At 38.3% G+C, this 24,078-nt stretch overlaps 1 protein-coding gene and 1 long non-coding RNA gene across 2 annotated transcripts in view; one reads left to right on the top strand and one right to left on the bottom strand.

Moving 5' to 3' along the window:
* Nucleotides 1-24,078, bottom strand: part of FIG4 (FIG4 phosphoinositide 5-phosphatase) — a 127,755-nt gene that overhangs the window by 18,927 nt on the left and 84,750 nt on the right. Inside the window, exons 20-22 of the mRNA XM_036872062.1 lie at nt 23,642-23,837; nt 22,549-22,631; nt 20,379-20,465 (exon numbers count right to left, since the gene is read on the bottom strand). Of these exons, the coding sequence (XP_036727957.1) occupies nt 20,379-20,465; nt 22,549-22,631; nt 23,642-23,837 (366 nt within the window). The remainder of the gene's footprint in view (nt 1-20,378; nt 20,466-22,548; nt 22,632-23,641; nt 23,838-24,078) is intronic.
* Nucleotides 1,106-23,658, top strand: LOC118905395. Its single transcript, XR_005022216.1, has 3 exons — nt 1,106-1,185; nt 15,035-15,090; nt 23,572-23,658. It is a non-coding gene; the product is annotated as an uncharacterized LOC118905395 (long non-coding RNA).

The following is a 24,078-nucleotide window of genomic DNA, read 5'->3' on the forward strand; positions in this document are numbered from 1 at the left end:
CTAATATGAAATTGTCTTATTAGTTCAGTGCTTGTCTGCCTATCTTAGGACATAAATGCCTTGAGAGACCTTGTCAGTCTTGTTCTTTACTGTATCTCCAGTGTCTAGAACAGTGTCTGACACATAGTAGGTGCTTAATAAATATGTGAATAAATCACGTACTTTCTGCTAATGATCCCACCCAGCAGATGTCTCACGGCTGTGATAATGATAATTACAGAATCCTAGAGATGACCTTCCTTCCAAATCATCTTATCCAACCTCAGATTACAAGAAGAAACTCTACAACACTGCTGGTAGAAGGTTATCCAGCCTCTACTTGAGGACTCTCAGTGATAGAAAAACTCATGACTTTTCATAATGGAATGTTTACATGTCATTGTTTTTTGAAATTTTTATTTTATTTTTTATACAGCAGGTTCTTATTAGTTATCTATTTTATACATATTTGTGTATACATGTCAATCCCAATCTCCCCATTCATCCCACCACCACCCCCCCATCCCGCTTTCCCCCTTGGTGTCCATACGTTTGTTCTCTACATCTGTTGTCTCTATTTCTGCTTTGCAAACCGGTTCATCTGTACCATTTTTCTAGATTCCACATATATATATGTTAATATACGATATCTGTTTTTCTCTTTCTGACTTTCTTCACTCTGTATGACAGTCTCTAGGTCCATCCATACATGTCATTGTTGATAGCTCTAATTGTTGAAAAGGTTTTCTCTTCAGTGACCCTAAATCTTCCTCCCTATACGTTCCACTTATTGATCCCAAAACAACTTGAAAAAGCCCTGCTTCACTGGACGGTAATTCAAGTATTACTTGAGGGAATGATCACATGATTCTATGCTCTGAGATAAATACTCCCAGCTATCTCAACACTTCATGTGACATGAAAAATTAACCAAGCCTGCACATGAGAAAGGTCTGCAAAATTTTAGCAGCTTGGTTTAAGTAAATAAAGCCTTTCTAAGCATCTTATCTGAAAAGTAAAATGTAAGCATGCCCTTGGGTATTCAGAGAACATGATCTCATCTCTCATGGCAGTCTTTCTGTTCTTAACAGACTGCTTCTCTGCATCACGCTCTTTCTGATACTGAGGGAACTGCAACAATCACAGCCAGCCAGGCCCACAAGCATCTTCCCTGAGACAAAGACTTGTCTTTTGCAGAACATATTTGTGAGTATACGTTCTCACTTCTGAATCAATTTTATATTTTAATGAGATGAGAGAGAACTTTCATGATGTAACTGTTCACTAACGAGCTTTGTGGCAAGGGCTCTTTGCCGAAGGCATTAAACAATTTATTCTACGAGTGAAAAAACAGTTTGGCTCTTATACCCCTTGGGGCTTTCAGTGTGTGCAGTGCAGGAGGAAGACCATCTGTTATGATTAAACAGGCAACATTCTAGTGCATATTTGTATCCTTCCTTGTGACTTCCGCAATACAATAAGCACTCTATGTAATTTTTTAATTTTATTGGAGTATAGTTGATTTACAATGTTGTATTAGTTTCAGGTGTACAGCAAAGTGATTCAGTTATACATATACATATATTCATTTTTTTTCAGATTCTTCTCTCATATAGGTTATCACAGAATACTGAATAGAGTTCCCTGTGTTCTACAGTAAGTCCTTGCTGGTTATCTATCTTATAAATAGCAGTGTGTGTGTATGTTCATCCTAAGCTCCTGATTTTTCCCTCCTCCCAACATTTCCCCTTTGGTAACCATAAATTTGTTTTCTGTAAGTCTGTTTGTTTTGTAAAAAAAAATTGATTTGTATCATTTTTTTAAAAATTAGATTCCACGTGAGTGATATCATATGATATTTGTCTTTCTCTATCTGACTTCACTTAGTATGATCTCTAGGTCCATCCATGTTGCTGCTTATGGTATATATATACATCTTCTTATGGTATATATATACATCTTCTTTATCTATTCCTCTGTCCATGGACGTTTAGGTTGCTTCCATGTCTTGGCTATTGTGAATAGTGCTGCTCTGAACTTTGGGTGTGTGTATCTTTTCGAATTATGGTTTTCTCAGGGTATATGCCCAGGAGTGGGATTGCTGGATCATATGGTAGTTCTATTTTTAGTTTTTTAAGGAACTTCCATACTGTTCTCCACAGTGGTTGTACCAATTTACATTCCCACCAACAGTGTAGGAGGGTTCCCTTTTCTCCACACCCTTTTCAGCATTATTTGTCGATTTTTTAAGTAATGTCCATTCTGACTGGTGTGAGGTGATACCTCATTGTAGTTTTGATTCGCATTTCTCTGATAGTTATTGATGTTGAGCATCTTTTCATGTGCTTTTTGGCCATCTGTATGTCTCCTTTGGAGAAATGTCTATTTAGATCTTCTGCCCATTTTTTGATCGGGTTGTTTGTTTTTTTTGATATGGAGCCACAGGTTGTTTTTTTTGATATGGAGCTGTTTGTGCATTTTGGAGATTAATCCCTTGTCGGTCTCTTTGTTTGCAAATATTTTCTCCCATTCTGTGGGTTGTCTCTTCATTTTGTTTATGGTTTCCTTTGCTGTGCAGAAGCTTTTAAGTTTAATTAGGTCCCACTTGTTTACTTTATTGTTTACTCTAGGAGATGGATCAAAGAAGATATTACTGCAATTTATGTTAATGAGCATTCTGCCTATGTTTTCCTTTAGGAGTTTTATAGCGTCCAGTCTTACATTTAGGTCTTTGATCCGTTTTGAGTTTATTTTTGTGTATGGTGTTTGAAATTAGAACATTCCCTTTCTTTTATATGCAGCTGTCCAGTTTTCCCAGCACCACTTATTGAAAGGACTATCTTTTCTCCATTGTATATTCTTGCCTCCTTTGTCATAGATTAATTGGCTATAGATGTGTAGGTTTATATCTGGGCTTTCTATCCTGTTCCATTGACCTATGTGTCTGTTTTTGTGCCAGTACCATACTGTTTTGATAACTGTAGCTTTGTAGTATAGTCTGAAGTCAGGGGCCTGATTCCTCCAGCTCCGTTTTTCTTTCTCAGGATTGCTTTGGCTATTTGGGGTCTTTTGTGTTTCCATACAAATTTAAAAACTTTTTGTTCTAGTTCTGTGAAAAAAGCCATTGAATGAAGGAGTGAGCAAGTGAATAAAGGAACCAATGAATCAGGGGGTCTCAGAACTATTTGCTTCCTTAATTCCTTAAATAAACAAAACTATAGAAAAGAAACATTTCTTCAACTGGTCAGGAATATCACTCCTCTGGTAAGGACTGAACAAAGCTATAATGTAGTAATGCCTTGGTTGCCTTAGTGCTGCATACGGACATAAACAGTCAAATATTCTACACCTTTTTAGTCTCAGGACCCCTTTATACTCTTAAAAGCATTATTTAGGATCCCAAAAAGCTTTGGTTTATTGGGTTATAGCTACTGATATTTACTGTATGAGAAATTTTTAAAATCTATTAATTCACTTAAAAGTAACAATAATAGGGACTTCCCTGGTGGTGCAGTGGTTAAGAATCTGCCTGCCAATGCAGGGGACATGGGTTTGAGCCCTGGTCTGGGAAGATCCCACATGCCATGGAGCAACTAAGCCCATGTGCCACAATTATTGAGCCTGTGCTCTAGAGCCCGAGAGCCACAACTACTGAAGCCTGCACACCTAGAGCGTGCTCCACAACAAGAGAAGCCACCACAATATGAAGCCTGTGTACCACAGAGAAGAGTAAGCCCCTGTTCGCCGCAACTAGAGAAAGCTCACGTGCAGCAACAAAGACCCAACGCAGCCAAAAATAAATAAATAAATAAATAAATTTTAAAAAGTAACAATAAAAAACCTAATAAATATTAACACAAATAGTTTAATGAAAAATATTTTCCAAAACAAAAGAAAATTTAAAAGGAAGTGATGTTTTACATGTTAGCAAACCTCTTCAATGTCTGGTATAAGAGAAAACAACTGAATTCTCAAATCTGCTTCTGGCTGAATCAGTCATAATACATTGTTTTGGCTGAAGTATAATGAGGAAAATCTGACTTCACAGAGACATGTAATTGGAAAAGGAAGAAGTATTTTAATAGTCTTCCCAGATAATTGAGGATATTTTTCTTTGATGCTACAGCAAAACTTGACAAATTTCTTAAAGGTTAGTTGCAGTGTAGAATCTGAAATCATGTCAATGAACTTTACATGTGCTTTTATCTTAAAACCCATTGGTCTGTCTTACACTTGGAATGGGTTTTCTTATTCATGGATGATTTTTTTAATAGCATGCAATGGTCATTTGGACAATATTGACTCACTGAGTTATGAAGATCTTCCAAATGTAAGACATTTCATTACACAATATCAAAAAAAATCACATTTGTTAAGATTGTTACCATCTCACCAGAAAAACCTTTAAGTAAGTATTGCTAATGATGGTGGATATAAGTTTTCCAAAATTCTGATTTTGGCTTGAAATATCTAACTTTATCACTTGTAACAAATACTTGCAATTGTTTTTCTTGAAGTGACAGGCTTACTCTGTTCATTTTTGAAAAAATGTCTGCCAAATACTCGTCTGAAGAACCATAGTTTGTCAGTCATTATTTTAATTGGTGTTCTATGAAAAAAGTGATGAGTTCAGCTCTCACATGTGCTTTTCCTTGACAACCATCATATTTTGATATACAACAGAAGTCTTTTATGTGTATCTCCCATTTTGCCCCAAAGAATACTAGAAAGACATACATTTAAGGGTTGATACTTACTTAAAATTTTTATTGCTTCATTAACTGGCCTGCCTCTCCCCACCCCCCACCCCCCTTCCCAGGCCCTTGCCCCTTCCCTCATGGCCGTCCCAATGCTGAAAGCCTGCCTGGGATGGAGGTGCATTCATTATAGGAGCCAGGCCAGAGAAGGACTTGACTCAGTGGGGGCTGGAGGACTCCCCAGGAGTTTGCAAACCACATTTTGAGCCTCACTGCTTTATGCTTTTTAGTGTTGTCTTTTTCTTCCTTTGGTGGTGAGGTGCTAGTTGTCACTATTTGTTACTGTCCATGCTGCCTGTGGGAGGCTCCCCCACTTTTAGCTGCACCCAATAGGAGTATGGGTTGGAGAAATTCCAGCTGCCTGGCTCAGGCTATCATGTTACTGGACTTTGGGTTTAAGTCCCAAAGAAATTAAGTTGAGTCCCGGCTTTATCAGTTAAGAGTTCTGTAACTCTGAATGAGCCGCAGACCCTCTCCAGGCCTTGTTTTCTCAGAAAATCAGAGGACTGAGTCCAGTGACCCCTAAACATCTTCCAGTTCCCAAATTTCACAGTCCTAATATGCTAAACACACATGTGTACACGAATGGGACATTCTGAGAATGCTGTCTTGCACCTTTCCACACAAATCTGACTGTTATCTATGTATCTCTAGAAGCCATTTATCTCTAGAAGCCATTACAGATGGCTTTTGGGAGGAAAGAAGTATGTGAAGAATTCAGATGACACCAATTGATTTTCTCATGATGAGACTGTTGGGAAATATCCAAGATTCCATATGTAAAAACAGAAATTAAACACTAAAATGAAATAATAAACTAGTAAACAACAATAAATTCAATTTAATTATATCATCTACATGATATATAAATAAACCAATAACTGATTTTGTTACAGCATGAGAAAATCCAAGAAGAATAATACCTACTGTGTTAAAACTGTTTGAAATACGTAAAAGCAAAATCTTTGGACAAGTAAGAGTAATAATGAGTAGAAGACAGTATAAAGGACAAAGTTATTGGTCTGAGAAGCTTCAAATATAATTTTATTTAGAGTTCCCAAAAAGATACCTAAAATTATATTTTTGCTCTTTATCTAAACATTTACTGACGTTTCTGAGATTATCAGAATTTTTTTTCCTACCTCTACTCTATTACTGAAAGTAAATGTATCCGAACATATTAACTAGTCAATTTACTTTCCTATTTTCTAACCACATGATAAATGAACTACCAATTTAGCTATTCATCTTTTGAAATAAGCCTGAAAGAGTTTTATCTTTAAAGAGATATTACTTTGATGTACAATGCTTAAAAAGCACTGACTTAATTTTGACATTAAGTAATGAACTTCTAACACAATTATAAATAGTAAGACAAAATGGTTAAGAAAGTCAAGATAGTCTCAAGTCCTCTTTTTTCCTGCATAAGGACAGGATACATTTTATTCAGATATTCTGGGGCTTAATTAGTGTTTTGGTGACATCACACATACAGAATAGAAACTGTGACCCTTTACTAATGGATGTAAACCATCTTATAAAGAGTGTTTTTGCAAGCAAATGGAAAGTGGGTTTGAGAAGGAAGATTTTTTTAAATGTAAAAATTTCCCTTCTTTCCAACTGAGATCAAACTGCCATAATTTTTTTAAATTGTAAGATTCTAAGAGTAAGTTAAATACAAAAAGAAAGCAAAACTTTTAGGGTTTCATGTATTTAGAAACAATAGGCAAATGGAAATCAAATCAAGAAATCTTGATTCAATTCTAGGCATGTTGATCAAGGGATTCTTTTGAAGAGCTTCAGCAATTTGAACTGAAAATAAGAAAATCATGGATCAAGATGGCAATGTAGGTTGTCCCCAACATCATCCCCCTCACAAGAAAACCAACTAGCAACTATCCTTAGACAAGTCACCATTGTGAAAATCCCAGAATCCAGGGGGTGAAGTGGAAGCACCCCCCCTGGACCCACAGAGACCAAGAAGGAAAGCATTAGAAGAATAAGAGGAATGGCTACACTCTGACTGCACTGCTCATCCCCAGGATAGTCACAAGGCCACACAAGAGGGACGCCAGGTCTATAGTTTCTACAGTGGGGGAAAAAAAGAGCCCAAAGTAAACATCCAGCTCCCCCAGCCCTGCAGGGTACTTCCCAGGGGTCCCACTTGGGTCTCACCTCACAGGGATCACTGGGGCAATCTCTGGAGCTTGATCATGGAGAATCAGAGAGAAATGGAGAAGGGGGGCAGGGCTTACAGTAATCAGCACTCAAATCCTGGCAGAACATATTCCTCCCTGCAGCTACAACTGAACACAGATCCCAGCCAGAGGCTCTTTGCATCTGCAGAGCTGAGCTGGTGGCCCTGTCTGGCCAGGGAGCTCGCTGGGCAGTGGAAATAAAAGGATACTAATTAACACTGTGAAAACATATGAATGTGTAAATCTCACTGGTAATATAAATATATAGTCAAAGTCAGATTCTCTAATGTTGTAATGGTGGTGCATAACTTGCATGCAACTCTACTTTAAAAGTTAAAAAAAATATTAAAAATAACCATAACTAGAATAATTTGTTATTGGGTATATAATATTAAAAAGGTGTAAATCATACCATCAGTAACCTACTGCCACATAACGGGTGGCGGGGGAGATGTAAAAGTATAAAGTTTCTGCATGCTGTTGAAGTTATTATCACCTTAAAATAGGATGCTGCAAATGTATCTTCTGTAAGTCTCGTGGTAACCACAGGGAAAAATCTGTAGTAGACACAAAAAAGACTGTGATAAAGGAGTCAAAGTATATTGCTACAAAAAGTCATCAAATCACAGAGGAAGACAGCAAGAGAGGAAGCAAGGAACAAAAGATCTACAAAACAATGAACAAAATGGCAATAGTAAGTCCTTACCTATGAATAATTTCTTTAAATGGATTAAATTCTCCCATCAAAAGACACAGAGTGGCTGAATAAATTAAAAAAGAAGATCCAATGATATGCTGCCTACCAAGAAGCGCAATTAAGCTTTAAGGACACACAAAGACTGAGAGTGAAGGGATGGAAAAAGATATTTCAAGCAATTGGTGACCAAAAGAAAGCAGAAGTCCCTATACCTATACCAAACAAAATAGAATTTAAGTTAAAAATGGTCAAAAGAGATGATGAAAGTCATTATACAATGATAAAGGGAGTTAATCCACCAAGAAGACACAAAAATTGTAAATAGTCATGCATCCAACATCGGAGCACTTAAATATGTAAAGCAAATACTAAAAGGAGAAATAAACTGCAATACAATAATAGTAGGGGACATTAATACCCTACTCTCAATAATGGATAGATAATCCAGACAGAAAATAAATTAAAAAACAGGATTTGAACACTATTAAACAAATATACCTAAGAAACATATACAGAACATTCCATCCAACAGCAGCAGAATATACATTCTTCTCAGGAGCACATGGAACATTTTCATGGCTAGATGATATGACAAGTCATAAAACAACTCTCAACAAATTCAAAAGACAGAAATTACATCAAGTATCTTTTCTGACCACAATGGAATGAAACTAAAAATAACAGGAGAAAAGCTGAAAAACTCACAAAGACATGTAAATTAAACAACACACTCCTGAACAGCCAATGGATCAAGAAGAAATCAAAAGGGAAGTAAAAAATATCTTGAGACAAACAAGAATATAAACTAACATACCAAAAAACTCATGGGATGCAGCAAAAGAAGTTCTAAGAGGCAAGTTTACAGACAGAAACACATTTATCGAGAAAAAAGAAAGATCTCAATCTAACTTTACACCTCAAGGAACTAGAAAAAGAACAAACTAAACCAGAAGTTAGCAGAAGATAGGAAATAATAAAGATTAAAGCAGAAATAATGAAATAGAGAATAGGAAAATAATGGAAAAGATTAACAAAACCAAAGGCTGGTTCTCTGAAAATATAAACAAAACACATAAATTTTCAGCTATAATAACCAAGGAGAAAAGAGGACCAAAATCAATAAAATTATACATGAAAGAGGAGACATTACAACTGATATCATGGAAATACAAAGGCTCATCATACAAGACAACTATAAACAATTGATATACACCAACAAACTGGACAATCTAGAAGAACTGGATAAATTCCTAGAAACATACAACCTACCAAGGCTGAATCATGAAGAAATGGAAAATATGAACTAATAATGAGTAAGAAGATTGAATCAGTAATAAAAACCTCCCAACAAAGCAAAGCCCAGGACCAGATGGTTTCACTGGTGATTTCTACCGAAAATTTACAGAAGAATTAATACCAATCTCTCAAACACTTCTAAAAAATTGAAGAGGGAACACTCCCAAACTCATTTTATGAGGCCAGCATTACCCTGATACCAAGGCCAGATGAGGACATTACGAGAAAAGAAAACTACAGGCTGATATCCTCAATGAATATAGGTACAAAAATTCTCAACAAAACGCTAGCAAATCAAATTCAACAGTACATTAAAGTTATTATACACCACGATCAAGTGGGATTCATCCTTGGAATGCAAGGATGGTTCAACATATGCAAATCAATAAATGTGATACATCACATTAATAGAATGAAAGACAAAAATCACATGACATCTCAATAGATGCATGTGACAAAATTCAACATCCATTCATGATAAAAACTCTCAACAAGTTGTGCATAGAAGGGACATACCTCCACATAATAAAGACCATATATGACAAGCCCACAGCTAACAGACTCAATGATAAAAGGTTGAAAGATTTTTCTCTAAGATCAGGAACAAGACAAGGGTGCCCACTCTCACCACTCCTATTCAACACAGTACTGAAAATCCTAGCCAGAACAATAAGGCAAGAAAAAGGAGTAAAAGGGATCCAAATCAGAAAGGATGAAGTAAAATTACTTCTATTTGCAGTTGATATATAGATAGAAAATCCTAAAAACTCCAGGAAAAAACTGATAAATGGATTCAGTAAATTTGCAGGATAATAAATCAAGATACAAAAAACCAGTTAAGTTTCTATACACTAACAATGAATTATCTGAAAAAGAAATAAAACAATCCCCTTTACAATAGCATCAAAAACAATAAAGTACTTAGGAATAAATTTAACCAAGGAGGTAAAAGAGCTGTACAATGAAAAGTACATGACACTGATGAAAGAAACTGAAGAAAACATAATTCAATGGAAAGTATCCAGTGTTCATGGTCTGGAAGAATAAATAATGTTAAAAAGTAATTATAGATTCATTACAATCTCTGTTAAGATTCCAATGGCATTTTTTATAGAAATAAATGATTCAAAATTTTTTATGGAACCACAGAAGATCCCAAAAAGCCAAAGCAATCCTGAGAAAGAAGAATTAAAAAAAAACAAAACAAAACTGGAGGCATCGGGACTTCCCTGTGGTCCAGTGGTTAAGACTCCAGGATCCCAATGCAGGGGGCCCAGGTTCGATCCCTGGTCAGGGAACTAGATTCCACATGCCACAACTAAGAGCTCACATGCCACAGCTAAAAGATCCCCCACACAGCAATGACAATCCTACATGCTGCTACTAAGAACTGGCGCAGCCAAATAAATAAATAAATAAATATTAAAAACAAAAAACAAAAACTGGAGGCATCACACTTCCTGATTTCAAACCATATTACTAAGCTATGATAATCAAAACAGTATGGTACTGGCATAAAAACAGACACATAGGCTGACAGAACAGAATTGAGAGCTCAGAAATAAACCTATCCATACACAGTCTAGTAATATTTGGCCAGGGAGCCAAGAATAGTCAATGGAGAAAAGATAATCTCTTCAGTAAATAATGCTCGGAAAACTGGATATTCACATCCAAAAACAATTGAAAGTGGACCCCTTTCTTACATCACACACAAAAGCAGAATTGGATTAAAGACTTAAATGTTAGGCCTGAAACCATGAAACTCTTAGAATAAAACATAGGAGAAAAGCTCCTTGATATCGGTCTTGTCAATGATTTTATGGATATGACACCAAAAGCACAAGCAACAAAAGCAAAAATAAGCAAATGGGGCTATATCCAACTAAAAAGCTTCTGTACAGTAAAAGAAGTGATCAACAAAATGAAAAGGCAACCTATGGAATGAGAAAATATTTGCAAACCACGTTATCTCATAAGGGGTTAATAGCCAAAATATATAGGGAACTCATACCACTCAATAGCACAAAAACAAATAATCCAACTAAAAAATGGGCAAAGGACTTGAACAGATATTTTTCCAAAGAAGACATACAAATGGCCAACAGGAACATGAAAAGGTGCTCAACATCACTAATCATCAGGGAAATGAAAATCAAAACCATGATGAGATATCACCTCACACCTATTAGAATATTATCAAAAAGGAGAGATAGGGCTTCCCTGGTGGTGCAGTAGTTAAGAATCCACCTGCCAATGCAGGGGACACGGGTTCGAGCCCTGGTCCAGGAAGATCCCACATGCTGCAGAGCAACTAAGCCCATGTGCCACAACTACTGAGCCTGCACTCTAGAGCCTGTGAGCCACAACTACTGAAGCCCATGTGCCTAGAGCCCCTGCTCTGCCACAAGAGAAGCCACCACAATGAGAAGCCCTCGCACACCGCAACAAAGAGTAGCCCCCACTCACCACAACTAGAGAAAGCCTGCACACAGCAACAAAGACCCAATGCAGCCAAAAGTAAATAAATAAATAAATTTATAAAAAAAAAAAAAAAAGGAGAGATAAGTGCTGGCGAGAATGTGGAGAAAAGGGAACCCTTGTACATATTAATGGGAATATAAATTGGTGCAGCCACTATGGAAAACAGTATGGAGGTTCCCCTAAAAATTCAAAATAGAACTACCATATGATTCAGCAATCACAATTCTGGCTATTTATTTGAAGAAAACAAAAACACTAACTCAAAAAGATATATGCACCCCCCTGTTCATTGCAACATTAATTACAATAGACAAGACATGAAAGCAACCTAAGTGTCCATCAATGGATGAATGGATAAAGATGTGTTATATATACACAAAGAATATTATTTAGCTATAAAAAAAAAAAAAGAAGGAAATCTTGCCTTTTGTTAAATGGATGGACCTTGAGGGCACTATGCCTCAGTGAAGTAAGTCAGACAGACAAAGACAAATACCATATGATCTCACTAATAGGTGGAATCTTAACCACCTCCTCCAACACAAAAACAAAAACAAAAACAAAAACTGAACTCAGAAACAGAACAGATTGGTAGGTAGTTGCCAGAGACAGGGGGTGAGGGATAGGGGAAATGAGTGAAGGTGGTCAAAAGGTACAAACTCATAAGATAAATAAGTTCTGGAGATGCAATGTACAGCATGGTGACTATAGTTAATAATACTGTATTGTGTATTGAAAGTTGCTAAGAGAATAGATTTTAAAAGTTCTCACCACACACACACACACACACATACAATTTTAACTAGGTGAGGTGATGGTTGTAATAATTAACCTTATTATGGTGACCATTTTGCAGTATATACAGATATCAAATCATTACATTGTACACCTTAAACTTACACATGCTATATGTCAATTATATCTTAATAAAGCTGGACAAAATTAAATTTAAAAAGAAAATCATGATCCTATTTTAGCCTGTCCTACTAACATAATGTATAAATTAACTAATAAGGACATCAGTGGTTTGTCAATTGAGAAAATCATGAGAGACCTGCCAAGAACTCTGTGTTATTACATCTAAAACTGAAAATATACTATAGTGAAATAAAAACTTACAAATATTTATCATTTGTCTTGCCGTTTGCTTCAATTTGTTAACACATTTCTCCCTTTTCCTCCCTCACACTTAACTACTGCATGATATTCCTTAAAGAGGTAAAACTACTGAATATCAAATATTATTCATTCATAATTTATTTAATGCTTACTGCACACAAGGTATTATGCTAGGGACTGGGGACCCAAAGGCAGTTAAGCCTTGCCTCAAGTAACAGTTTTTTTTAGATTAATTTCAGATTAAAAATACCACATAGTGGGGTTTTTTTTTTTCTTTTTTTTTAACCAAGGACTTTCTGTTCCCATAAATTGAGAGGGATGGAAGAAGGGTGATTACAAAATATGAGCGTACCTTTAATTTTGAAAATATAATGTAATTGATTTGCATGGTAGTTTTCTTCAAATTTCTTCATAAAACCATAAGGAAAATGAATAATAATACTAAAATGTTAACCACAGAAAATTATGATACAACATTAAAAGACTATTGATGCCTGTTGGTGGATTTTAAACACAATTAGGACTTGATGGGATATGTACTTTATTTTTAAAATCATGTGTAAAAGCCCCAAGGGGTTCTGAGTCACACGTAGGATGACAGACCTACATTTAAATATAAAATTAAAATGGTTTTTGTTGTATTTCAACCCAAATTTTATCTTAACTGGAAAGACTTCTTGCATAAGCTCAGAGAAGACAAGGGCAATGAATACATCATACCTGGGCACACATCATCACTGTGCAAAAGGAAAGGCTGTCAGGAAGGCACGGTGACACAGCACAAGGCTCAATAACCACTCCATCTGCCCGAAACCATCCCACTCACCTTCCATACACAGAATTGATGATAACTGGTAAACTAACAAAATAACAAAAGGTTAAACAGTTACAAAATGTGATTCTTGTATGCAGAGCTAAGAAAACCAATGAGTAATAACCCTCACATGGCTGTATCAGATATGCAAATCTGTTCCCCCAGGATTAACCTGCTTGCTCATGTAAAAAAAATAAGTCAGTGCTTTATGGGCTAAAAATACATTTAAAACCCTAATAAATTCATCTCTATCAGTAATTGAAGGATATTTTTCCTTTTAATCGGACCGTGGATCTCAAGAAAATTTAAAAACCATGTATAATAACCTATTTAACTTAGACCCCCATTAGAGAAAGATACAAAATTTAACTTACTTGCTTTTTAAATCAAGAGCAGAAAAAACCCCACAAAATTACTGAATCTCTCTAATCTAAAACCTCTTGAGCCCCAGACAAATCATCTTGACCCTATTATTGTCGCAAACGAACGACCTTAGCTCCCAAACTTACGTTTGTCATGTACTTCCAATCCTGGTAACCAGACCTACTCAACTAAGCTAGAAAACTCCTGCCTCTAACACATTCCTCACATCTAATCCATTACCAAAATTTACCAAGCCCTACAGAGTCTACCTTTACAAAATAAATCCCTTTCTTTATTTCAACTGCCAATAGCAAGCAGACTCCAATCACTTTCTTGTCCTGATGTTTCCAACAGATATGCTGTTTATCTCTCTCCAATCCATTCTCCATGCTATTTCCAGAGTGACCTTTATCACTCCCCTGATTAAAACAGGCTTCTAGGACAAGGGTCACTCTCTCTCACTTAGCATCTCTTTCTGATCTTGTTCCTGCCAGTCTGTCTCTCTGGCCTCCTTGCTGACAATCCCCTTGCACTAGACACAGAATTCCACATGGGTCTCCAAAAGCAGTGTGTGGTCTTGACCCTCTGCCCCCTCTGCCTTCTTCAACCGGGCAACTCCATTTTTCCCTTAGAATTTAGCCTGAGGGTCAGCTTGCCCAGGAATCTGTCTGATTTGGATTCTTCTCTGCACCCCCAGAGCCTCCTCTGCTAACACCTTCACAGCACCTCCTACACCTGGAATCACTGACCACCACCCCCCCCCGCCCCCGGGTCAATGTAAACCCTCAGAGGCAGGGACTATATCTCACTCAACTGTGTATTACTGTATGTACACCCAACCTGGAACATAGTGAACAGTCAATAAATACCTGTCATTTAATGCCTATAATGCCTTACCTAGAAGGTAAGTATACCTTACCTTATAGAAGTGCTAGCTAGGTTCTTGGAAAAAAAGAAAAACCCATATTAAGGGGAGGTACTCAAGTCCTCATGTGAACCTACGGAATCCCCATAAATGGTATGCTTTGTAGTCACCAAAAAAAAATAGTCAATATACTAAATTTCTAAAATATCGAAGTCATTTTAGATACATTAATTACACAAGTACCTACAATTAAATTTCCATTTATTATTCCTTATATGCTAGAAACCTTTCAGGATAGCCTACTCTGAAAGGTACAAAAAATTCACCCTGTTGCATTAAATTTTCTTGTTTTACATAGTATACATAGTGCTATTGTAGATAATATTCAAACAAAGAGGCATTCAACTTTTTTCTGTTTTTCCTTTATCCATCAATCTAACAGCTTTTCATTTTGACTTTCAGCTGTAGCTTCCTGCCACCTCCTTCCCTTGTTTGGTCATCCCAGCTCTCAATTCACTGTCAGTAACAAGAGTGTATTTTCCAAGGCCTGAATTTATTTTACCCACTTTGGATACAGCACAGAAACCCCTCATGGTTCCTGACGCCTTTTCTTCGTGACCTCTCTCTTCTCTTTGCCTAATTATTCTCAACAGGAATCATTCACACATATTTTCATTCAATCAACATACATTCATTAAGTGCCTAGATATAAGGAACAGAGTTAAGATTTTTAATTTATGTGGTTTCAGAAAAGGTGCATTCATATAAATCCAACCTGTGACTGTTATCCACAGTGAGAAATGCACTTTGCATGGCAAATTGGTACACAATGCTATATTTATGTATAGAAATAAAATTTCATGAAACAAAACTTAACCATACTATGTGCCATGCACTGGAGCCTTCTACTGGATTCAGTTCAGTTTTGTTTCATTTTGTTACGTGGAGGCCTACTAAATTAATTTCATGGCCCACTAATGAGTCCAGGATTACAATCTGGAAAGCACTGTCTGAAAATACAGGAAGGAAATTTGTGTTGTGGAGAGAGAACTGTATTTAAAAATAAAAAGAGCTAAAAATACCCTGGCGGGGTTGGAGAGAGAATGAAAAAAGAAAAAGAGGGGAAAAGAGAGAAAGTAGAAGTGAAAGTAAAAGAAATAGGGAGTAAGGGGAAAGCAGAAAGATAATTAGAAAAGTATTTATAAGAAAAGCCGGAGAGGGTTAAAGAGAGAAAAGTAAAGGCCAGAATCAAAGAGAAAGAAAGACTTAGTTGTAATTTCTGGGGTGAGGGAAGAGGTCACAGCCTAGTTTCCTTGGGCTGAGGAATTGTTGTCACCTACCATCTCCCACCTGTGGAGGGAATTAGCTGATTAATCATTGATCACTGCCTCCCAACTGCTCTAATCCTTAAACCTTTAAAGACTGTACTCCCGGGTGTTTGGGAAAGATAACAAGAGTGACCCATTAAGGCAGAAATACTTCTTTAGCCTGCAGCAGAGAAGACAGCGTTATCTGCAGAGGACTAGCTGAAATCAATGAGGCAGGAGCGGGGGTGGGGAACCCCAGAGAGTGACTTGTATGTAGGGACTCATCACTGAAAACGATAGGTGAAAAGTCAACAAAGTTGAGCTAATCATGGCCTAGTGTCATGCTCACCTCATCGGTGTGAAAAGGTGCCCTAATTCTGACTGTGTTAACAGCACGCTCTGATTTGTGAAATGCTTCCCCTGGCAGAAGCCCATTCCCAGGGGCATTCCCTCTAAGGTCAGTAAATGCTACTTATTGTGAGATGTACTCAGGGAATAAACTCAACCTTACGATCCTAAAACAGTAAACACACTTATTTAGTTCATCCTGCATTGGAAGAATCCTAAATTAGACACGTTTTACCCAAACTCTATGTATTACATTTTGAACCACTTCTTAGAGGTAAGTTTTAAACAAGTGAGACATGTTCCTAGAATAGGTGAACCATGGAATAGCAGGCACTAATAATAGGCGTGTTCATGTTCTTTTTAACCTACACTGATTGGCACTTGCTGCTTAGTTAAAAACTCCTCAGAACTGGTGGGAGTGTACAATGAGGGCAGGGTGGTCTGGCATGAATACAGCAAACCACCGCTGGGCTGCACAGCACCCCGCCCTCCCTGGCACAGCGAGTCCTTCCACGCAGGCCCTTCTCATTCTGCATTTGGTCACAGGTGCAAGTGGAAGCAGGACAGAGAGAAAAAATGCTCAAACCTTGGTGTGCTTACTTTTTTCCTCTATCAGAAGGCAGGAGAGGGCAGAGGGCTTATGAGCAGGAAATAGAATAGGGGAAGAACTAAAAAGTGTTCAAGGATGGGTGAGGTGGGCTTCTAGGGATGCTCATGGGGCCCCATGCAGGCTCTGATGGTAAAGGGAGGGGTGGGGGGTGAGAGTCAGTACATTTCAACAAACATTTACTGAGCACTCGATTTAGGTACTATTCAGGAGGCAGCAGGGAACACAAAGATGGGCTGCCCTCTAAGAACCTACAACTTACTAGGATGACAGTAACTCTAAATAGCAGTAGCACTGTTCTCATGATGGCGTAAACAACCTCCACATCATGTTATGAGTCAAGCAAAGTATGCTTGCCCAGGAAGCGTGTCTACATTTGGGACAATATGCTGGGTACCAGGAAAAGAGTAAAGGTATATTCTCTTTAAATACTAGAAACAATTTTCAAGCTCATTGGGGCTGAAACATTATGTCTGCATACAGAGCTGCCTACAAACCAGAGCATGTCAGAAGATCAAAATGAGGGTTGTTCACACTAATAACCCAGTATTTTTACCACTGTGGGTATAAGAGCAGCTGGTAACACTAGGCATTTATAGCTTAGTGATGGACAGCCGGCTCGTCTGGGTTTGAATCCTGGTTCCTCCACTTGCTAGCTGTTTGACCTTGGGAAAGTGACATAACTTCTCTGTGCTTCACTTTCCCCATCTGTAAAATGAAGATGATAGTTAAGACCTACTTCCTAGAGTTATTGTGAGAATTGAGTTAATACAGATTAAGGTACATAGCATAGTGCCCATCACACACTGCTCAGGAAATGTTGGCTGATGTCATTTCTCCCTAATCACCACCCATACACTTAGGGAGTGGCATGAGTTGAAGGGAGGGTCACACTCACACAGAATACAGCTATGAGTGTTTGGGCTGCCGGTGCAGACATTGACTAGTTTGCGGTTTAACATCTGCTTCTAAGAAATGTCCTGCAAGAGCTTGGGTGACCGTGCCCAGCTCCCCATCCAGGTTTCTGCACCTCTGCTTCAGGAGCCCCTAATCCACTGGCTCCTTGCCCATTGTTTACTGTCAATATATTTTACACTGGTTGTTGCATACCTCATATTCAGAAAAGGAGTATTGGTTTGCCTCATAATTTCAAGAAAAACTGGTAAGATTATGAATTGTCCAGAGATGAGTCGATACATATGTATGTATATAAACTTAAAATAAACTTACTATCAATATATTTTAAAAAATACCAGAACCCAAAACATAATAAGATGAGAATTTCCAGGATCTTATATAAATCTTATTTCTCTTAGTTTTGGCATAGCTTTAGAAATTTAAAATTGAATAGCTGACATTTTAAGAACCTAGTTACAGTTTCAATTTAAAGCACGTGTGCACACACACTAAAAAACAACACTCTTGGGCAGTTGCCATGACAACATAATGCAGAGCCTACCAAGCTCTTTGTTATCCTGCTGAAGATGCTGCACCAAGACACTCATGTTCGATTCTTTACTAATTAAGTGGAAAAGTTTTAAAAAAAATCCTAGATTCACATGGTTTTCATCTGTGCTAAGACTCAGAAAAGCAAAAACTAAATGTTTTAAGAAAAGGAATTTAAAAGTCACTTAACAGCAAGACCAATTACAGATCAAAGTAGACACAGTGTTGAAGGAAATGCGGGAACATGTTTTCCTTTTATTTTGTATGGTACATTCACTTCATCACCTGCTCCTCCTAAGTTGTGCCATACTATTTTAATGGAAGAATCATTAGAATAATACAATTTGGTTAAGAGAGTCTCTTACTTTACTAACACATTGAAATACTTTCCTTCTTTGGCCACATCTATATCAGTTCATTTGGGAGCTCATACTTCCATATGCTAATTAGACCTACAAAAGAAAAACTGTCTCTAAGTTAATAGTTCATATGTTTTTTAAAAAAGAGAAAAAAAATAGTGAAGGGGAGAGAAAGAAGGGATAAGTAGCCCTTTTGGAGGCGGCTGTGATAAAAGTCTTGGTTTTCCTTCCCCTTCTCCGATTAGCCATCTCTCTCTCTCCTCAGCGTTAAACTCAGATCCCCTCAAGACTCAGCTGTAGACCTTTTCTCACTCTGTTATTCTCTTTTCCTAAGTGGTGTCATCTTTAACCAGTGGCTTAATTATCACCAACATGCATTCACATTCCCAGAGGCTCTTTTCTGAGTTCCAGATCAGCTGATTCAACTGCCTCCTAAACATGGCCACTCTGATCCCCCTTGAAAGGCAAACGGGTTCCTCCTACAGTGCTCCTTACCTTGATAAATGGCAGCTGTCAATGGTCCTAACACAGGTCCGAATAGGTATTCAATACCTATTTGCTAAATGAATGAATGAATCAAACCTATTGTTTCCAAAAAACCTAACGGCCATCCTTGGTAAGGCCTTTTCCCCATATCCAACTATTTCACTATCCAGTCTATTTCACTTTTTAATATTTCCTAGATTCATCCCATTTCCAAAATCCTCCCAGCCACTGTTCTCTAAGGCACCAGTCTTTGCCTGGATCACTATAGTAGCCTCTTAACAATTAGGAACCTGCAGATGTAGTACATGGAGAAGTCGGGCAGTCAGTATCTATCAAATAATTTATTAAACAAACTGATAAAGTTGTACCAAGAAAAGGGAAGAGAACATTTACTAAATGTCAACTCTGTGCCAGACACTGATCTAGATGCCTTGCATATCCTACCTCATTTAATCGCCACAGTGACCCCTTTTTATAGAAGAAACTCAGCTGAGCATATGGCATCAGGAGCCACTCCTGGTCACAACCTTTGCTTTGGTCCCAACAAGCAGAGAACAATGATAAATATGAAGAAGAAGGGGACAATGGTGATGATCACAACGTATTGAGGATTATTCCAGACACTGATCTAAGCACTTTGTATGCATTTTCATTTCAGCCTCACCATCCTCCTATGAAGCAGGTGCTACCATTAACCCATTTTGCAGATAAAGAAACTGAGCCACATAGGACTTAAGTTACTTGCTCAAGGTAAAAAAACACAAGAAGTGGCAGAGTGTTAAGTCAGGATATGAACCTAGTTCTATTTATTTAAGAATTTACTAAACTCCAAGTTATTCACTAAACAGCAAGTTAATAGAACTGGTGAAGATACAGAGCTAGAAAAGACAAACCACTCCTGCCCTCAAGGGTCTTGTACTGAATTTGAGGAGCCTGTGTCCAGGGTCAGAGCTGTTTTTTCATCCCACTGCTATCCACTGGAGAGCAGAGTTTCTGGAGGAAAACCCCCACCAACTCCAGTCCCACCTCCAAAGGGTGCATTTCAAGCACAGGCAAGGCTCCCAACCTCTTCCCCATCCCCACAGCTACCCAGTTTTCCTCGGATATGGTATTACACCAGGAGGAGATGCTTTAGTGCTTATACTCATTTGGGGACAAGACAATGTCTTTCTCATAAAGTCTCAAAAAAAAGCACCCCGAATGGCATGAATACAAAGATTTTTTTTTTTTACAAGGTCTAATCTAGTACTTACAATTTTATAACTCCATCTGGGCACCTGGAACAGAACTGCTGGCTGCTCTTGTCTTGGTTATGTTGACTCTGCCCCAGCTGCACAAATCTACAAATTATAACAGATACAAAGCTAAAGAACTACCTGCCACAAATTCAGTAGATCGCACAAAATGATATGGGCCTTCAAACGACAGTTATATGCTTACGTCAGAAAAGCACACAAGAGTACCCTATGTGACACAAGACTCGATTTATAAATGACTGCCTGATGTTAGAGTGGGTTTATGAGAAGTAAAGGAGGAGGAATGGGTTAAAATGTAAGTCGTAACCATGGGCATAGGAATGAAACAAAACGTGTACTTCGTTGCATTCTGTTTACTCAAATGTGATACAGAACTTGAGCCAAAATGTTCCTGAAGCCAGGGAGATGATCTTGTAAGTCCTCGCATATCTAAGGGTGACAGCAGCAGGAAGCATGGGGAAACGTGAGGTAGTGGCGGGGACGGGGATGTCTGCAGTGAGACAAACAACAAGGAAATGCCAGATCGGGCTAGGGATCCATCTCCTGGAGCAAGGATGTTGCTAAGCACCCAGGGCATGGAGTTGGTTTCCTCAGGACCACAGGAATCCCCAGGTATACCTACGCCAGCCGCTCAGAAGAGTACTTTCATCTGAGCTGGAGGGGACGGAGGAGACCACCTGCTGAGCACCACTGGCCCCCCCCATCCCCCTCAGAGAAGCCTCCAACGACACTAATCCCCACTTGCAGCTAAGGCCAAAGGGACTCGCCCCAGGCCAGCTGGGCAAGGTAAGAGGATGCCTGGCAATGGGCCACTGGTTGGATCACTGATCTGGATCTCAAGTGTACCCATCTGAAGTGTGGCCTGTGCTACATGCACCCATCTTCCCCTCAGGGATGCAGTTTGTAGTTTTTATGAGCTTTTTTTAAAAGTCAGGAAAAGTGCTGAAGAAACTACCAATTATTAAATCAGTACAGCACTATGAAAAACTTTTAAATTAGATTACTCTTATCCAAACTCTTATCTTCAGCAAGTGAACAGCCTTGACATGTACACTTATGCTCTCTGCAATAAATAAAGTCATATTACTCAGTCACTAACCCCAGGTAAGTCATTCTTCCAGACCATGTTGCTTATGAAGGCCCACTTCAACTACTAAAGAGTTGAGCTACAGAGGGTGACAGGTGTATGAATGTCACTGCGTGTCCGTGTATCCAGGAGTGAGGAGGGTGTGGCTGAGTTCTGAATGACTCAATTGGCTGCGAGTAAGACAGTGATGCACAGTCATACCAGTGCTTCTGTAGCCAAGAAATGCTGTACATTTCTATATTTCACATATTCTACAGCAGATCTTACTAGTTTGAAGCAGAGAGCTGAAAATATCCAGTTCAATGGATTCTGCAAAACAAATACCCTCCTTAAAAAAGACCTGGAGGTTAGTGCTCATTTATATTACAGTTTACATAAGCCAAACTTAGATGAAGTGGGTCCATGTTCACTTGCAATAATTAAGTCTTCTTAATGCATACATTAGGTTGAGGGGGCGTTTACAGTGGTCTCGTAAGGGTTTTAAGGATTTCTAGGTGAGGAATTAATTTGAGAATCTGATAACTATGAATCTCTGCAAGTGCACACAGACACACAAAATTATATCCGTGATTTCAGGGAATACCTTTTGGTAGATCGCCTCCTTTTAGCTAGGTCTTCCTAAAAAGGATCGATAACATTCTGAATTGGTGCCCCTACATCACTGCTTCCTTCTCCCTCCTCAGCCTCCACTCCCACCCCAAGCTGAAGGGAATACAAGGTCCTCAGCTGTCCGTATCCCAAGTTCATTTTGTAAGAAGGTACTTGATCTTGAGGATTTGTTAATGCAGGAATGCAGAGATGTATTTGAACTTCAGTTTGCAGCTTACGGGCAGTGAAAATACATGTAAGCATCATAAATTTTTATCATTGAGGGGCCCTGAGAGTCTCAGGCAGTAAGTAGGCCCTTTAACTCCAAATATAAATTGTTTCAGAATTTGACCTAAATGCTGCTATTTTATTCCAAGTGGAATTCACTTCCTTCTGTATTGTTGACTATTTTCAATTTTTAAACATTATACTAGATACAAGGTATTGTATTACATTTGCATTTGTCCTTAATCTCTCATGAAAATACTTTACCTTAAATAAATGGAGAGATCTTCTTCTGAGAGGCCATCTGAGAGGTTGATTCCATACACCTCTTTCATGGGCTGGACCACATTCTGGGGTCAAAAGAAAAGGGAACCAGGAAGAAGTTTTAGACATCTAGAATATGAATAATTTCCAAAGATGAAGAAAATGAACCTGTAAATTTTCCCACAAAGGCAATCACAATGTTTCTTCATCCTGGTTCATTAAATTTCTCAGTTAATGGTTTTTAAAAATCTGACCTCATTTTCACTAAAATAGTTTATTTTAGGGTAAAAAACTATTAGGTAATTACTAATTGCTTTTGAATAGTGCCGAAGTTGGCAAACATTTTCTGTAAAGGGCCAGACAGTAAATATTTTAGGTTCTTTGGGTCATACTGTCTCTGCCATAACTACTTAACTCTGTTGCTGTTATAGGGCAAGAGCAGCCATAGACAATATATAAACAAATAAGTATGGCTGTAAATAGGCATGGCTGGTTGTAAATAAAACTTTATTTACAAAAACAGGCAGCAGGATGTTTTGGCCAATAGGTTGTAGTTTGCCAACCCCAACCCATGGCAACGCGTCTAGCTTTAATGACTTTTGGCCATTTCTAGAAAGCAAATTTCCCCAAAGCTAAATTTGGTTCTTCTGTGGTTTACTTGCCTTTTGTTTTCCCTCAATATATTGGTAATGTCGAATTGAACAGGATGAACTTCCCACTGGGGTTATGCAAAGATTGTGAGGCCTAGATCCAAACCCTGCATTCCAACAATGTGCTGAGCAAGGGAATAAACGGATGGGCTACTGTACCAAAGTAATAAGTGGATGGGCTGCTCAAAGAGGGACAGGATTCTCTCAAGAATTCTGAAGTGACAAGAAATTTACTGTTACACATGGAAGCAAAAACACCCGTTTCAGAAACCATTTTCAGTAATGTCTTTGCCAAATGTATTCATCTCTGCAGTGCCTGCAACACTGTTCATTAGAAAGGTGTGAGTGAGGTAATGTGACTTTTTCTTGCTCTCAGCCTTTTAACTGAAAGCGGGATTTTGGAGATGAGCCTCACGCCGGACTGCACACTCTCCTCGGCCCCTGACCTCTGTCACTTTGGCACTGTCGCCCGTGTCAGTCATCTTCACTGGCGTGGAGCGCTGGGACACGGAGCCCTCCTCCTCCCGGTCGGTCCCGGAGTCATCCTCAGAGCTGCTGGACACGGCCTCCTCGCTGGGCGGCGGAGGGGCACTGGCGGCCGTTTTCCGCTGTAACACAGCTTCTTCTCTGTTGCTCTTGTTTCTTTAAAAAGATGAATACAGATGTGAACCATCTGTAAACCGAACCCTCAACGCTTACTGTGTATCACTCTGTCCCAAAGCCTTAGTCCATAAGAAAATGACTGTGAGAAGCTAGCTTCTGGATTCAAGCTGTGCTAAAGGGAAAAGTTTAATATTTTATCATGTACGTGCTGACCTTATATGAATTTAAGCTTTGTTATAAATTCAGAAAATAAACAAGTATGTGCTTGTAGTGTGCAGAA

This window comes from Balaenoptera musculus, chromosome 12 (assembly GCF_009873245.2).
Source record: "Balaenoptera musculus isolate JJ_BM4_2016_0621 chromosome 12, mBalMus1.pri.v3, whole genome shotgun sequence".
Classification (NCBI taxonomy): domain Eukaryota; kingdom Metazoa; phylum Chordata; class Mammalia; order Artiodactyla; family Balaenopteridae; genus Balaenoptera; species Balaenoptera musculus.